This window comes from Microcebus murinus, chromosome 10 (assembly GCF_040939455.1).
Source record: "Microcebus murinus isolate Inina chromosome 10, M.murinus_Inina_mat1.0, whole genome shotgun sequence".
In the NCBI taxonomy this organism is placed as follows: Eukaryota; Metazoa; Chordata; class Mammalia; order Primates; family Cheirogaleidae; genus Microcebus; species Microcebus murinus.
The window spans coordinates 91,898,062-91,914,133 of NC_134113.1; the positions used below are offsets into that span (position 1 = coordinate 91,898,062).

At 33.4% G+C, this 16,072-nt stretch overlaps 1 protein-coding gene across 2 annotated transcripts; it reads left to right on the forward strand.

Annotated features, from left to right (window-relative positions):
• Nucleotides 1–1,790: 1,790 nt before the first annotated feature.
• On the forward strand, nucleotides 1,791–12,567 carry KLRK1 (killer cell lectin like receptor K1). 2 transcript variants are annotated; one of them, XM_012755529.3, is made up of 7 exons: nucleotides 1,791–1,879; nucleotides 4,422–4,529; nucleotides 8,185–8,277; nucleotides 8,612–8,647; nucleotides 9,086–9,237; nucleotides 9,558–9,661; nucleotides 12,026–12,567. In XM_012755529.3, exons 2-7 carry the CDS (start codon nucleotides 4,424–4,426, stop codon nucleotides 12,141–12,143), a joined length of 609 nt encoding a protein of 202 aa, XP_012610983.2. In that variant the 5' UTR covers nucleotides 1,791–1,879; nucleotides 4,422–4,423; the 3' UTR covers nucleotides 12,144–12,567. The 2 variants fall into 2 exon arrangements, with proteins under 2 accessions (XP_012610983.2, XP_075863776.1); XM_076007661.1 differs by lacking the exon at nucleotides 1,791–1,879 and adding an exon at nucleotides 3,041–3,089.
• The last annotated feature ends 3,505 nt before the right edge of the window (nucleotides 12,568–16,072 follow it).

Here is a 16,072-nt window from a genome sequence, read left to right on the forward strand (position 1 = left end):
AATCCCACAATAAACTCAATTTGATCATCTATATTAGTTTTATACACTGCTTGATTCAATGTGGTACTATTTTAGGATTTTGCAACAATGCTCATAAATGAGATCGACTTTTCTAATTCCTTTCATAATACAATCTCGTCTTATTTGGGCCTCAATGTAATTCTGGTTTCAGTGAAAGAAATAACAACTGTTTCTTTTCTTATCTTCTGCTGTCTAGAAAAGTTTATATAACATAATGATCTCTTTCTTGAAATTTTATTCTCCTATAAAACTATGTATAGTTATATATAAATAAATATATGGCATACATGTAATATATATGTGGTTTTTGTATCTTACATGTGGGAATCTTTTTAACAACTTGCTAATTTCATTAAAATCATTTTAGCTCTCTCTATATATATTTATATCAAATTTGTAAATTAGATATTTCTATCAATTTTTCTTTTAATATACATTTCCTAATTTATTATTATAAAATTATCAAAGTATCTCTTGTTAGAATCACTCTTATTTGTATTTGTGTCCTATTTTTTAGTTCTAGTAACTTCATATTTTTCTTAATCAGTTTTACCAAACTTTTCTCTATTTTATAAGTCATTTAAAATAACAGTTTTTGGCTTGCTTACAGTTTTTAATCTCTGTATTAGTTTTTTTTTCTTTTATGGGTCCCAGGTGTATTACTATTATTATTATAAATAATATAAAAGACAATGCTATTTTTTAAATAAGTGTTTTATTTTAGAATAGCCTTAAATTTATGAAAAATTATAAAAATAGTATAGAGAATTCCATATACCTTATACCCAGTTTTCCTTATTATTACTGTTTTACGTTAATATGGTTCATTTGTCACAAATAATGAATAGATATTGATACATTATTGTTAAAGTACATACTTTTAGATTTCCTGAATTTTTATCTAATGTCCTTTTTATGTTCCCTCATCCCATCTAGGATACCACATTACATCTAATTGTCATGTCTCCTTTGACAGTAACAGTTTCCTTATCGTTTTTTAACATAATAGAAATTATGCGTAGCTGAAAAGCAGAACATTAAGACATTAGTTGATCATGTTACTATTCTGGTATGAGATTTGGTGCAATTGTTCTGAGGAACAAGGGAGAGCGACATAATGAGTGATGTCCACAAGGACAAAGGAGAAAAGCACAGAGGGATCTGAGATACCCACATACATCATACATCAATGGCCACCAAAAGCTGATAACTATTTAAGCTAGGTGTATGATAGCTCATCATGGAATTATTTATTTTGTATACATTGCATATTTTTATAATTAAAAGGCTATATGTAGGCATATGATCATATGTGTGTGTGTGATAGTTATATCTCTACAATTTCCAACCTGCATGATGCAGAATACTTGTTTTCACTCAAACTTATAACAGCTTTTGCACAAGATGATTAAAATGTTTATTTAATTTTCTCCTCTGTTTATTTTCAAACAGTTGTTACAACCATATTTTATAATAACTCTTCACCTTTGATTGAGAATAAGGTTATATCAGCCCATCATTTGTTTTCAAAACTCTGTGCTACTTCTTATCACTGAATTCATCATTTTCAAGTCCTAAATGTTGTTAGGACCTAACATTTATCCAGCAGTGAGTGATCCCGCTTCATCTACCACATTGGTGAATTTTTTTGTGTAGTGGTAAGACAGAGTACTGTGGTTTGTGTTATGTTTTTCCACAGGAAGATGAGGTTAACATTTGTCAGATCTTTCTCAGAGGCTGAAATTAACTGAGAATCTGTACTTTCCACTGTAAGTTAGGAAGTCAGGACATGTCCACATTTTCTAGTTTTATAGAAGGCTTTAATTCACAAGCATCCAGATCTTCCTCCTCTGATCAGGTGTGTGTCTCTGTGTGTGCATGTGTGTGTTTCTGTTATTCAAGAAATGAGGAACTATATTGCAACCTCAGGAAAGTTTCTAAAAATATTTATGCCGTAAGATAATTCTGTTTCTTAAGTATTGGAATAGAATTACCAAGGGCAGGGAAAGCTTATCGTTTCTAAGGTGCATATATTCTTTATCATTGTGTGTGATGATAGGTAATCAGGATATACTTAGTGAAGAATCAGAAGTTATGATGTTCCTGTAAGAAGAAGCCTTGTCTCTAAGCAAACCAAGAGGAATGAATCTTTACATGTTGGGTTAGAAGTGTTGGGATTCAATTTGAATTCCCAAACTTAAGAGTTTTCTGATCTTGTGGAAGGCATTTACCTTTGATACACACATTACATGCAAGATGAAACAAGTTATATTCATGCCTTTCAACTATCATGATCAAATATGAAATAACTTTTATTTTTAAAATCTAAGCACTATGCATATTTATTAAGTAGCCAATTTTTTCTGGGAGCTGTGCTAGACACTGTAAGATGCTACTATATAAACATATGTGAGATTATTTTTGCTAATGATGATGGTGATGGTGATAATTTGTTGCTGTTGTTGCTGATGCTGATGATGCCATGGACAGAAGTTAAATGAAAATGTATTAGAAAAAAACAGTCAACAAAAATTCATATGTCTGATCTCAGTTTAGCTTGCAAAGAAATAAATTATCACCATATTAAATAAACTACTGTAAATACTTGATTTTAGCCAATGGCTAATAAGTGATAAAACTATAAATAAAAAACTATGTGTGCTGTTATTCAATATCAGTAATGTGAAATGTTTTTATTATCTTAATATAGATGAATTAAAATACCCATTATATTGTTATGACATTTAAAATAATTAGCCATTATTTTACAACCAAGATAAATCTATAAAATTAATTTTACCTGGCTTTATGTGACTTTTCATTTCCATTCTTTCTTTTTTTTTTTTCCTAAGACATGCATTGGAGGAAATTTTTCTGTATTTCAGTTTTCCATTACAAATATTTTATCTCAATGTAAGGGAAGAAAATAGAAAAAAATACATATCCAGTTTTACTTTATTCTGGATTCCTTTGTGAATTGAAGACTTTAGATTCATCTGTCTGGTGGATGTGTAGTCACAATTATATAATGGGGTTGATTCATGGTCAGAGGGCTCATCACAGTTTGGGTATGTATTTGCCACACAAATGTGTAGTTTTGCTTCTGTATAATTTGAAAATACTGGGAACTTTATGCAAACATACAAGGCATAGGACAGCAATTTACTCTAATTCATCTTATGTTCACTTTATGTTTATTTCATGTTATGTTAATGTTATTTTTAAATCAAGTCTTCAAAACTTGAAATCATTTTTCACTTTATTTCATTAACTACTTGTGGTAAAGACACACAATTTGAGCCAGCTTGGCATTAGGATATGGAGTCAGAACTGAATTTTTCTCAAACTCTTACCACTCTCTAGCTTAGAAATGGGGTTTAGTCACAACCTCTATGCACTTTAGTTTCTTTTTCTACCAAATAGAGATCAATAATATACCATATTTACCTTCGCGGATTTATTATTATTCAGATCAATTGATATGTATTTGAAAGTGCCTCTTATCCTAAAAGTGTTACAAATTGCTCAAAGTTAGTAACACATTATATAAGCAGTATGATTTTGGCCATCTGTAAGATTGAATTTCTTCTCTCATAAAATGATACATACACTTAACTTCATATGTTTAAAAAATCAAATTATATATTATGTATACAATGTTTAATTTTTAGGTATAATCAGTATTATCATTATGTTATAAAATGTTTTTAAGTATTTAGTAAATTATTTAAATGTCAAGAAGAGAGTAAAATGATTCTTGTTTTGTTCAGAAGCAAGATCCTTCATTTATCTTTATCCTAAAACTTTCAATTCTACTATTTTAGCTTACATATGTCCTTCACTATAAAGAAAATTAAATGCACTAACATTTACTAAATGTATACTGTGTGATTGGTGTTATTGACACTAAGTTCATCATATTTTTTTCCACTTTTTAAATATCTGTACCAGATTATGTTGATACCTTTTCCTTTCTTTCTTCTTTTGGGAGTTGGAGCCTGGGGTGCAAAAGTTAAATTGTGTGTGAAGTTATCAATTTAGTAAATGTGGATCCGTGATTTAAATACATGGCTATCTCCCTACTCCTGTCTTTTTCACTATAACAAGTGTCTTTATTCTAGTGCTGGATTTTATTATACATTATGAATTAACTCATCTAATAGCACATAGGATTTTGCTAAAAATACTGTGCCATGGAATAAATATAATTTTATTTATACAGCAAAATAAAACCATCCCAATAATGAAATAATATAAAACAAAAGTAAATTCATGTTATACATTTAAAAGAATATTCACTGGAAGTATATGCATGGAAATGGCAAGTTGAATTTTAAAAATTGAAGCTCCAAATGGCTGACAGGCCATGACTCATATCAGCCTGAATTGTTTTTCTCCAGAGATGAATGAATTCCATAATTATAACTGGAAACTGGCAAAGCGTGATACTTCTACACAATGGAAAAAGCAAAGATCTACACTAATCACAAGCAGATGTACAGAAAACTGTAAGTCCTATATTCCTTTTGTCTTCTCAGTATACTGAAGTGAATCTTGGACACTGTGTGATTAAATCTATGGCAATCATTCAGTTAATTTTACCTTCATGAGGAAAGCAGAAATGACATCAACTCCAATATAATTTTGGAATATATGACAAAATTATGGTGCTAGAAACTATTGAGTTTAGGATCTTTTTGGGGACCTGAAAAAAATGATGAGATTATTTATCATGATAATGACAATTGAGATTAAGGGATCACTAAGAAACTAGCTTTAAGGAATACTAAATAGAAGTGAAAAACAGGAGAGAAAAGAAATTTTAAAAAAATACTCTATAGTTAAGTTCTTTAATAATATAGAAGTGATGACTTATTATTTACAGAAATGTTTCTGAGCATAATAAAGAAGTTATGCTCTTCAATGTCTTTGTTAAGCTAGAACATTATTGATAAGAGAACTTCAAATAGCTTACACAAAAAGGAAAACAACAGACCACCCTCACCTATACATTTTGATTATCGACTAAGAAATGAATTATTAACAAATATCATCACTTCACAAGAGTTAATTTAAGGAATGCAAATGTGCCCTATGCAAAATTCCTCTTTGGACTGAAATTTTCAGACATTACAAAAATTTAAAACACATGTGCCCTTGACTCAGCAATTACTGTGATAGGAATTTCTCCTTGAGAAGGACTGAAAAATATGCACAGGGTATATGAAATGTAGCATTATTTCTAATAGCAAAAACTAAGAAACTGTTTAAGTGTCCATTTGAAAAAACTAGAAAGTCTGTCAATAATTAGATGTCAATAATGTCCAGATGTCAATAAACTACAATGCAGCTGTTTATAAAAATTTGGCATCATTATAAGCCCCTATATGGAATAACCATCAGAATAACCTCTTAAGTAAAAAAAAAAAAAATAATGAACAGATTATTTTATATAGCTTCTTAAATATGTGCTTTAAAAACATGGTTGAAGGGAACAGTCTTTTATTTTTTATTTACAGTAGAGATGTAATAGTTACCCATATGTATGGGATACAGAGTGATATTTACACACAAGTGTACAGTGTGTAATGATCAAATCAGAGTGATCACCTCAAACCTTTATCATTTGTTTGTGTTGGGAACATTCAAACCTTTTACTTCTAGCCATTTGAAAATATGCAATAAATTGTTGTTAACTAGTCTCCCTACAGTGCTATAGAACACTGGAAATGATTACTCCCCTCTAGCTGTAATTTTTTATCTATTAGCCAATCTCTCCAGATCCTCCCTGATCCTCATTTCCCAGCCTCTAGTAATCACAATTCTACTCACTACGTCTGTGAGCTAAATTTTTTTAGTTCACATATATTAGTGAGAACATGAGGTATTTATCTTTCTGTGCCTGACTTGTTTCACTTAACATAATGTCCTACAGACTCATCCATGTTTGAGAGAATGATAGGATTTCATTATTTTGTATGGCTGAATAGTATTCCATTGTGTATATATACCACATTTTCTTTATCCATTCACTATTGATGGGCTTAGGTATGGAATCATCCATATCTAAGCCCATCAATAGCCCACTATTGATGGGCTTAGATATGGAATCAACTTAGGTTGATTCCATATCTTGGCTATTGTGAATAGTGTCCATTGTGTATATATACCACATTTTCTTTATCCATTCACTATTGATGGGCTTAGGTATGGAATCAACTTAGGTTGATTCCATATCTTGGCTATTGTGAATAGTGTCACGATAAACATGGGATGCAGATATCTCTTCAATATACTAATTTCCTTTTCTTCACATAAATACTCAGTAGTGGGATTGCTAGATCACATGGTAACTCTATTTTTAGTTTATTGAGAAAATTCCATTGTGTTTTCCATAATTATTGCCCTAATTTACATCCCTTCAACAATGTACCAACATTCTGCTGTCGCCGCATCCTCAGTAGCATTCTTTTTGTTGTTGTTGTTCCTGTCTTTTTGATAATAGCCATTCTAACTGGGGAGAGATGGTATCTCATTGTGATTTTTTGATTTTTGTTCACCTAGTATCTTTAGCTGTTTTGAATGTGCTTTCTTGCATGGGTAGTTATTCAATCTGATATTTCTGTGAGAGGACAATTGTTGAAGGGTTCTAATTGGCCATCTTGCTCTCTTGTCTTTTTCTTAATTATTTACTGGTGGTTTTGTACACGCTTTGTGTCTTTCTCCTCTCTTATTGTTTATCTTTGTGATTTGATAGTTTTCTGTAGTGAAAATGTTTGATTCCTTTCTGTTTCTCATTTGTGTGTCTGCTCTACCAGTGATTTATACTTTTCTGTGTTTACATGATGGTAGATATTGACCTTTTGCTTCCAGATACAAGAATCCTTTAAGCATTTCTTGTAAGGTCAATCTAACAGAGATCAATTTTCTAAATTTTCACTTTTCTAGGAAAGAATTTATTTCTCCTTCAATACTAATGACTAGCTTTACTAGGTCTAGTATTTTTGGTTTAGAGAAATTCTTCCAACACTTGGAATATATTATTCCATTCTCTCCTGGCCTGCTGCTGGACAAAGTGGTATTGCTGGTGGTAGTGGCAGTGGAGCACCAGGAAGTGGCTTTCAGGCTCTGAGGAGGATGTGAATTGGCTCCCTTCATTCTGGGGGCAGCACCCCTGCTGGAAAGGATCACCTGTTCTCTGGGATTAAGGCTCTGGGTGGATTTGATGCCAGGGTCATGGCTACATCATTGAGTTCCACTATGTCACTATGCTGCAGACCTCATGGTGGACATGATGAGATGACACCTGGGCCACAAGAATGCAGGAGCTATTGGGCCTCAGGGATGTGAAGATGTATGAGCTATTGGGCCCTAGGAAAAGTTGTACTTTTGTGGTGATTACACTCTCAAAATGGTACAGTGCTTCGCTAGTCTAGATCTCGAGGAAGGAGGAGGATCAAGAGTAAATTTCCACTCTGGAATAATGCAGTTGCATGGACTCCACAACACTCCCTATACTGGACTCAGGGCCTGTGAGGGCTGTGGGGCTGTCTTGTAGTCAGGACTGCAGGTGTTTATGATACAGATGTGGGCTGTAAGGGATCTCCTGCTTACCATATTCCCACAGCAGGCAGTCTCTCTTGGCTCCCAGCTGATCCATGTCAGCTACTTCACTTCCCTTGCTATGCTGCCACCCCTAGTTTCTGTGCCTCAGAGAGTCTTTGTGTTTTCTATGCTGAATTCCAGTGTTCTCCCTTAGACACTCCACTCAATATGTAGTTATATATTGTTGTGTTGGTCCTTCTTTGTGGAGGTGAGTACTAGGTGCCTCTAGTCAGCCATTTTATGGTGCTCTATTTTTTCTCTTTCTACATTTATTATTGTATCTGCGTAGAAAATGATAAATGATAAGCAGAACTTATTCTGGGGGGTTATTGGTGAACTTGTAAGGAAGCATAGGAGGGAATATTACATTTTTGTACTTTTATTTTTTAGTTATTTACAGTGTACTTATGTTACCTGTTCTGGGGAAAAAAATAAAGCAGAAAAAGGACTGATACTACCCCCTCATAAAAAAAATAATGTTTATACTAAATACAAAGATGCCTAAACCATTTATGATTCTTTTTCTGATATTACACTTTCTCTCTTTTTCTTTGACAGCATCTCCATTTTTTCTCTGCCGTTCCATTGCTATAGCTATGGGAATCCATTTCATTATTATGGTAACAATACTGAGTGCCATATTCATAAATTGTGAGTGGTAACAGAAGTAAATTGCAGCATTGTTGATATAAGAATTCTAATGTATTACTTTGATTAGTATTCATAAACACAGAAACATAAACTAGTAATATTGTGTCCTTATCATATTTTTTGTTGTTACTCTAGAAATTTGCAAACCATATTTGCTTAGACTGTAAGTTGTTATCAACACAAATCTTTTTAATAATCATGATTATTTTAATAGAAAAAAAGATTACTCTTTTTCTATTTTTGCTGTTACTCTAGAAATTTGTAAACTATATTTGCTTAGACTGTAAGTTGCTATCAACACAAATCTTTTTAATAATTATGATTATTTTAATAGCACTATTCAACCAAGGAGTTCCAATATCCTTGGAAGGTAAGTGAATTTTTTAAATATTTTAAAGCATAAATTATGTATACACACACATACACACACATGCAAACCAGGATATAATATCTCTATATAAGTATTATATATATATATATATAGTGTATATATATATATATCTTATAAAGTATAATATCTATCCCATGGTGTTTTAAAAGTATAAAAGAAATTATTAAATGTAGCCCATAACTCACTGTAGCTTTTACTTTTCTTTTAATAATGAGAGAGTATTTGTAAAAAGTAGAAAATCTTTAGGTTTGGCGTCTCTTTTTCTATGAATGTATGAAGATATGTCTTTGGGTATGACCATGTCTTAGTGATCTGAAATTTCAGAGTTCCCATGACAAAAGCTTTTAATTTGTCTAGACAAAATCTGCTGTAATATTTAGACATGTGAAGAATTCATAATATATTTTCCCCTTTTAGGAAGTTACTGTGGCCCATGTCCTAAAAACTGGTTATGCTATAGAAATAACTGCTACCAATTTTTTAATGAGAGCAAAAACTGGTATGAGAGCCAAGCTTCTTGCATGTCTCAAAATTCCAGCCTTCTGAAGATATACAGCAGAGTGGACCAGGTTGAGTATTTGTTTTAATTCTATATTCTATATTTTGTTCTAACATATGAGGCAGCTCACCGGAGTATGAACATGGAACATAAGAGAAGTACTAAAACTTAGATATTCTAATACTCACCTCAAATCTTCCCTCATTAAAAATAAATAAGGACAGAATTTTCAATAGTATCTATGTTTTGCTTAGGTGGGAATTATGCTAGTTAGGGAAGAAAATTCATTTTTTTCCAAGTGTAGGAAAAATTATTAAATGGTTATAGCCTTGTATTTTACTAAAATTGTGATCAGTGGTTTCATTGGTAGTGTATTTCTTATTCAAACAGGATTTCCTTAAATTGGTGAAGTCATATCATTGGATGGGACTCATACAAATGTCAACAAATGGATCCTGGCAATGGGACGATGGTACCATTCTGTCACCTAACCAGTAAGTCTCTGGCCCAATAGGTCTCTGGTTTTTGTATTTTTTCCCTATGATCACTCTGATCTCTCATTTCACACCATCCCAGGACATTACCACATTCTAAAAGATTTAGCAAAAAGTGCTTAGGCCTCAAATTTAAGAGGGTATTGTGTTGGTTGCAGAGCATCCAGGACAAATAATAACTAGTTACACAATTTGAAAACTATATGCTAAATCCTGGGCAAGATACATCTACTATTATGTCCATTTTACAGATAAGGAGACTGAAGCAGAGAGGTTAAGTATCACATGCACTCTTTTTGAATTTATTACCAGATTTGTTGAGCTATAACTGATATATAATAAACTGCACATATACAAAGTATAAAATTTTGTAAATTTTGACAAATACATACACTCATGAAATCATTAATAACATCAAAATAATTAACATGTTAATTACCTAGAAAATTTTTTGTCTGTACTTTTGTGATCCCTTCCCCATGCCTCTCTCTAGTTACCTCTTTCTGTTCCCAGGCGACTAATCTGTTTTCTGTCACTTTAGATTAATTTGAAATTCTTAGAATTTAATATAAATGGAGTCTTATGGTATGTATCATTTTTAATGTCTCCTTTTTTCACTTAGCAAAATTATTTTGAGATTCAGCTATCTCATTGCATCAATGAGCAGTTAAATTATTTTTATTCCTGAGAGGTATTCCATTATGGATGTAGCACAATTTATTTATCCTTTCATTGTTGTATATTTAGGTAGTTTCCAGTTGTTACAAATAAAGGTACATGTAGAAAAGTGTAAGCTGTTAAAAAAAATAAAAATAAAAAATAACTCTTGTTCCTGTGAATATCTGTCTACAAGTCTTTGTATGAACAGAGATCTTCCTTTCACTTTCATGAGTATCTAGAAGCAGAATGGCTAAACCATATGATAGGTATATGTTTAACATTTTAAAAAGTGCCAAACTGTTACCTAAAGTGGTTGTGAAATTTTACAAATTTTACATTTCCTCTAGCAGTATGCAAAAGAAAAATCTAAGGGGCAGTTTCCCCACATCCCAGCCAACACTTGTTTTGATTACCCTCTTAAATTTTAGAGATACCAATAGTTGTGTATTGGTATATCACTATGGCTTAAACTTGCATTTCTTTAGTGACTAATGATGTTGAGTATGACTTTTTGTGCTTATTTGCCATTCGTTTAAAATTTGTCTATTTTGGTGGAGCGTGGTGGCTCACGCCTGTAATCCTAGCACTCTGGGAGGAAGGGGTGGGTGGACCGTTTGAGCTCAAGAGTTTGAGACCAGCCTGAGCAAGAGCAAAACCCCGTCTCTACTAAAAAAAAAAAAAAAATAGAAAGAAATTAGCTGGACAACTAAAACTATATAAAAAAATTTAGCCTGGCATGGTGGCTCATGCCTGTAGTCCCAGCTACTCCGGAGGCTGAGGGAGGAGGATCACTTTGAACCCAGGAGTTTGAGGTTGCCGTAAGCTAGGCTGACACCATGGCACTCTAGCCCACACAACAGCGCAAGACTCTGTCTCAAAAAATATATATATATATATACATATATATATAAAATTTTTCTATTTCACTAGTTTCTGCTTTGATCCTTATTATTTACTATTTTTACTATTTTCTTACTCTGGGTTAAATTTTCTTTCCCTAGTTTCTTATGGTGAAAGCTGAGATACTGATTTGAAACCTTTCTTCTTTTCTAATAAATGTTTTTATATTATTAATATATAAGATTATTTGACAACATCCTCACATATTTAGAAATACTTTTGTCATTTCCATTCAGTTAAAAATAGTTTATATTTTCCTTTTGCATTCTTCTATAATTCATTGATCATTTACAAGTGTATTATTTAGTTTCCAACATTTGTGAATTTTCAATAAACTTTCTTGTTATTTATTTCTAATTTAGGTCCACTTTGATTAGAGAATATATGTTATATAGTCATGCCTTAAATGTATTGAGATTGGTTTTATGGACTAGATGATACTCTACAGTTTATCTTTGGAAATGTTTTATGTGCATTTGAAGAAAATGTCTATTCTGATATTTAAGCTTTTATTTAATTCAAGTACTTATATGAAGAGAGATTTTAGACTTCCAAATTGATTAATTTCCAATGTATGGAAAAAAACAATGGCACATTATTTGTAAGAGAATATAATTTTTACTTTTATTATTCTGAATTGGCTATATTTTGCATCTCTGTGAACTAGAAGGGCCAGACATGGTCCTAAAATCTCCTGAAATGGTATTAAGTTTTATATTTGAAGTCCAATAAATATTTCATTTTTATATTACTGCATAAAAAATAAAAAGTCATAAATATAATTTGTAATTTTCTCTCATCTAGACTAACAGTGATTGAAATGCAGAGGGGAAGCTGTGTGGTCTATGGCTCAAGCTTTAAAGGCTATACAGAAAACTGTTCCACTCCATACATGTACATTTGTATGCGGAGAATTATGTAAGTACTTAATCAACCATCTCAACAAAAGCCAGAAAAATAGAAAGGACTCTACCAGCAGAAGCATGGCTGTGCCGAACTAAAGAAAATAGAAAAAACAGGACAACATGAAAAAGGACGGACTATCAGATTTCTTAGAACCTACAAGACCAGGCCATAGAGCAATTCAGCTGTGAACATTCTCCAAGACAAGGGAAGAAGGACTCTGAAGGCAATTCAGAGATTGTCAACGCTGCCACTCTTACCACAGGCCCAGATTGCATGGACTAGGGGAGGGGACTAGTCTTGATTCAAAAGGCGAGACCAACCCCCTGGGAGCAGTGAGGGAGGGGTGGCTCAGCAGAGTTCTGGGGTTACATACCCACCTCCACTGAAAACTGCTGCACGAGTAGGGTCACAGCAGAGCCACACAGTGTGAGCAGTGCCTTGCCCAGCTGTGGGGGTGGTGTGACACCCCAGTGGGTCCAGAAGGTGGAAGCTCCACCCCACTAGGTCAAAAAGGCAGAACTGCTGCCCCAGTGGGTTTGGAGAGCAGAGTATGAAACAAAACAGAATTATTCTCAACCCTTAAGATCTCCTGGAGTTTGTGTTACTAGGTCTTGAACTTTCTTGGCCATTCTTTCTTCCTTCTTCCCTATTTCTCCCTTTTGCCATGGAAATGTCTATCCTATGGCTGTCCCACCATTGTATTTTGGAAATACATAACATGTTAGGTTTCACATGTACACAGCTGGAAAGGAATTTTGCCTCAGGATAAATTTAGTATCTTACATCTCACCCATATCTGGTTTGATGATATTTAGATGATATTTTGGACTTTAGGCTTTAGAGTTGGTGCTGGAAGGAGTTAAGACTTTTAGGGTTGTTGAGACAGAATAAATATTTTCTGCATGCAAGAAAGACATAAATTTTGCCAGGCACAGGATGTTAAATGTTTGTGTTCCCTCAAAATTCATATTTTAAATCCTAACTCCCAATGTAATAGTATTAAGAGGGGGCATTTGGGAGGTAATTTAGGTTTGAAAGTTGATCATAAGAATTGGGTCATTCTTATCATACCCAAATAAAACAAAGTTGAGAAGTGTGGGGAACCAAGGAAACTTCTCCCTTTGCCTTCTGAGGGTTCCCTAAAAAATCAGCTCCACAAAAGGCTGAATAATTGGGTAAAAAAAAGTCATACAGATTTAATGTGATTAAATAAATCATGTAATTTAGAGATTCATCTCTACATTTTTATTTTGACTTCAGCATAGGTAATGAGGGTGTATTCCTCATGAATGGGACTAGTGCCCTTATAAAAGAGACTTTGGAGACCTCTCTAGCCTTCTTTATGTCATATTAGGATACAAAGAGAAGTCAAGTCTGCAATCCAAAAGAGAGCCCTACCAGAACCCAAAAATGCTGGCATCCTGCTCTTGGACTTTCAGTTTCCAAAACTGATAAAAATAAATTTCTTTTGTTTATAAGCCTCCCAATCTATGGCACTTTATTATAGTAGTCAAAAAGAATGGCTTGTAGGAGAAGTGAAGATTTGAGTGCTGTCTTAGTATGTTTTGTGCTGCTATAACAGAGTACCACAGGCAATTATAATGAGCAGAATGTTATTAATTTTCTGGAGTTCTGAAGGCTGGGAAGTCCAATACCAAGGTGCTGGTATTGGACATCTGGTGAGTTTCTTCTTATTGTGTCATCATATGGTGGAAGGTAAGATAGGAAGAGACAGAACCCATGCCTGAAATCCCATTTTTAAAGGCACTAAACACACCCATAAAGGCAGAGCCCTCTTGGCTTAATCACCTTTTAAAGGCCCTAGTTCCCAATACCATTATATTGGCAATTAAATTTTCAACTCGAGTTTTGGGGGAACACTTTTAAACCATAGCAAAGACCTTCAAATATCCAGTATCGTCACTCTAGTCCACATACCCACTAAAAATATTGCCAGCTTCTCTTTCCCTAATCATGGATTCTCTGCCTTGGGCAGGCTCTGCTCCATAAAAAACAATAACAAGAACAGTGGCAGTTTGCTGATTTGTTTTTCTTGCTCTAGAATTGAAGTCATTTGGTTCCATAGATTTCTGATGCCTTAAAAATGTGTTTTTAAAGTTTGTAAAAAAAAAAAAAAATCCCTCATTTCCTGTTTCTACTTCTCCTTACATGTTTTATCTGGAAGCAGAAATGTTATCTGTTAAGGTCCTGATTTATTTTACAAATGTTCTTTTTTATCTCCCTGGGGTAACTTACGTGCATATATGGAAGTAACATTCATCAGGAATCAGGCAGGTGAGAAGGGGGAGGAGGAGATGAGTAAATTCACACCTAATGGGTACAGTGCATGCTTTCTGGGAGCTGGGCACTCTTGAAGCTTTTATAGGTGGTGCAAAGGCAATTTATGTGACCAAAGTGTTTGTACACCCATAATAGCACTGTCTGGGGGGATGGACACGCTTGTAGCTCTGACTCAGGCAGGGCAAAGACAATATATGTAACCCAAACATTTGTACCCCCATAATATTATCAAATAAATAAATATATATATATAATAAATTTAAAAAATAAAAGAATGCTTACTTTAAATTTGTTAAATATGTATTACTGTTGATATAATAAAAAATAGAAATTTTATTTTGCTATTTTTTAAGAGTAATGGTTCTCCTTGGATTTCCAGTAGTTTTTGTCCATGGTCCAACATCATCTCATGGTTTCAACAACTCTTAGAATTTGTGTACAGGAGAATAATAGGATGCCTTCATTTTTTCATGTTAATTTCAGTGAATTTAAGGACTCAGAGTACCCAAAAATATAAAAGCTTTCTCACAGTTTTGAAAGATGTCTGCTTACTAGTTTGTTTGTTTTGTTTTGTTTTGTTTTTTCTCTTCAGTATTGTATCATACCATTATTCTCTTTGAAATTTCGGTTGCAGCCACTTGAACTTTGTTTCAACACAGATCCTTTTCACAGGTTACTTGTATGTATTTCTCTCTGAAACACTCTAATCTCCTGGATCCCTTCCCTAAACTCTTATTGACATAGGACTAGGCAAAGAATTTATGAAGAAAACCCCCATTTATTGAATAAGGATTCTTTTCCCCAGTGTATGTTTTTGTCTGCTTTGTCAAAGATTAGATGGCTATATGAGGATGGTTTTATATCTGGGTTCTCAGTTCTGTTCCACTGGTCAATGTCCCTATTTTTGTGCCAGTCCCAAGCTAATTTAATTACTATAGCCTTGTAGTATAGTTTGAAATCTGGCAAATTGATACCTCTCATTTTGTTTTTATTGTCTAGAATTGCTTTTGCTATACAGGGTCTTCTCTGGGTCCATACAAAGTGTAAAATTATTTTTATACATCTGTGAAAAATGATGTTAGTATTTTAGTAGGGATTGTTTTGAATGTGTAGATCACTTTGGGTTGTATAGACATTTTAACAATGTTGATTTTGCCGACCCACGAGCATGGTATGGTTTTCCACCTGTTTATGTCCTCTGTTATTTCCTTCCTCAGTGTTTCATAGGTCTTCCAGTAGAGGTCTTTTGCCTCCTTAGTTAAATATATTCCTAGGTACTTTATTTTATTTTTTGCTATTGTGAAGGGTATTGAGTCTTTGATTTGGTTCTCAATTTGACTGTTATTGGCATATACGAATGCATCTGATTTGTGTGTATTGATTTTGTATCCTGAGACTTTACTAACTTCATTTATCAATTCCAGGAGTCTCTTGGTTGAATCCTTGGGGTTTTCTAGATATAATATCATATCACCAACAAAGAGTGAGAGTTTGATCTCTTCTGCTCCCATTTGGATGCTTTTAATTCCACTGTCATACCTGATTGCTATAGCCAGGACTTCCAACACTATGTTGAATAGAAGTGGAGATAATGGGCAACCTTGCCTTGTTCCAGTTCTAAGTGGGAATGCTTTCAGTTTTTCC

Excerpts from the sequence above, each read along its gene's own strand:
- KLRK1 (XM_076007661.1), top strand. The coding sequence starts at position 3,050 with ATGGGGTTGATTCATGGTCAGAGGGCTCATCACAGTTTGG. Across the intron at positions 4,530-8,184 it reads AAGCAGATGTACAGAAAACT|CATCTCCATTTTTTCTCTGC; the intron begins GTAAGTCCTATA and ends TTTCTTTGACAG. Across the intron at positions 9,662-12,025 it reads ACCATTCTGTCACCTAACCA|ACTAACAGTGATTGAAATGC; the intron begins GTAAGTCTCTGG and ends TCTCTCATCTAG.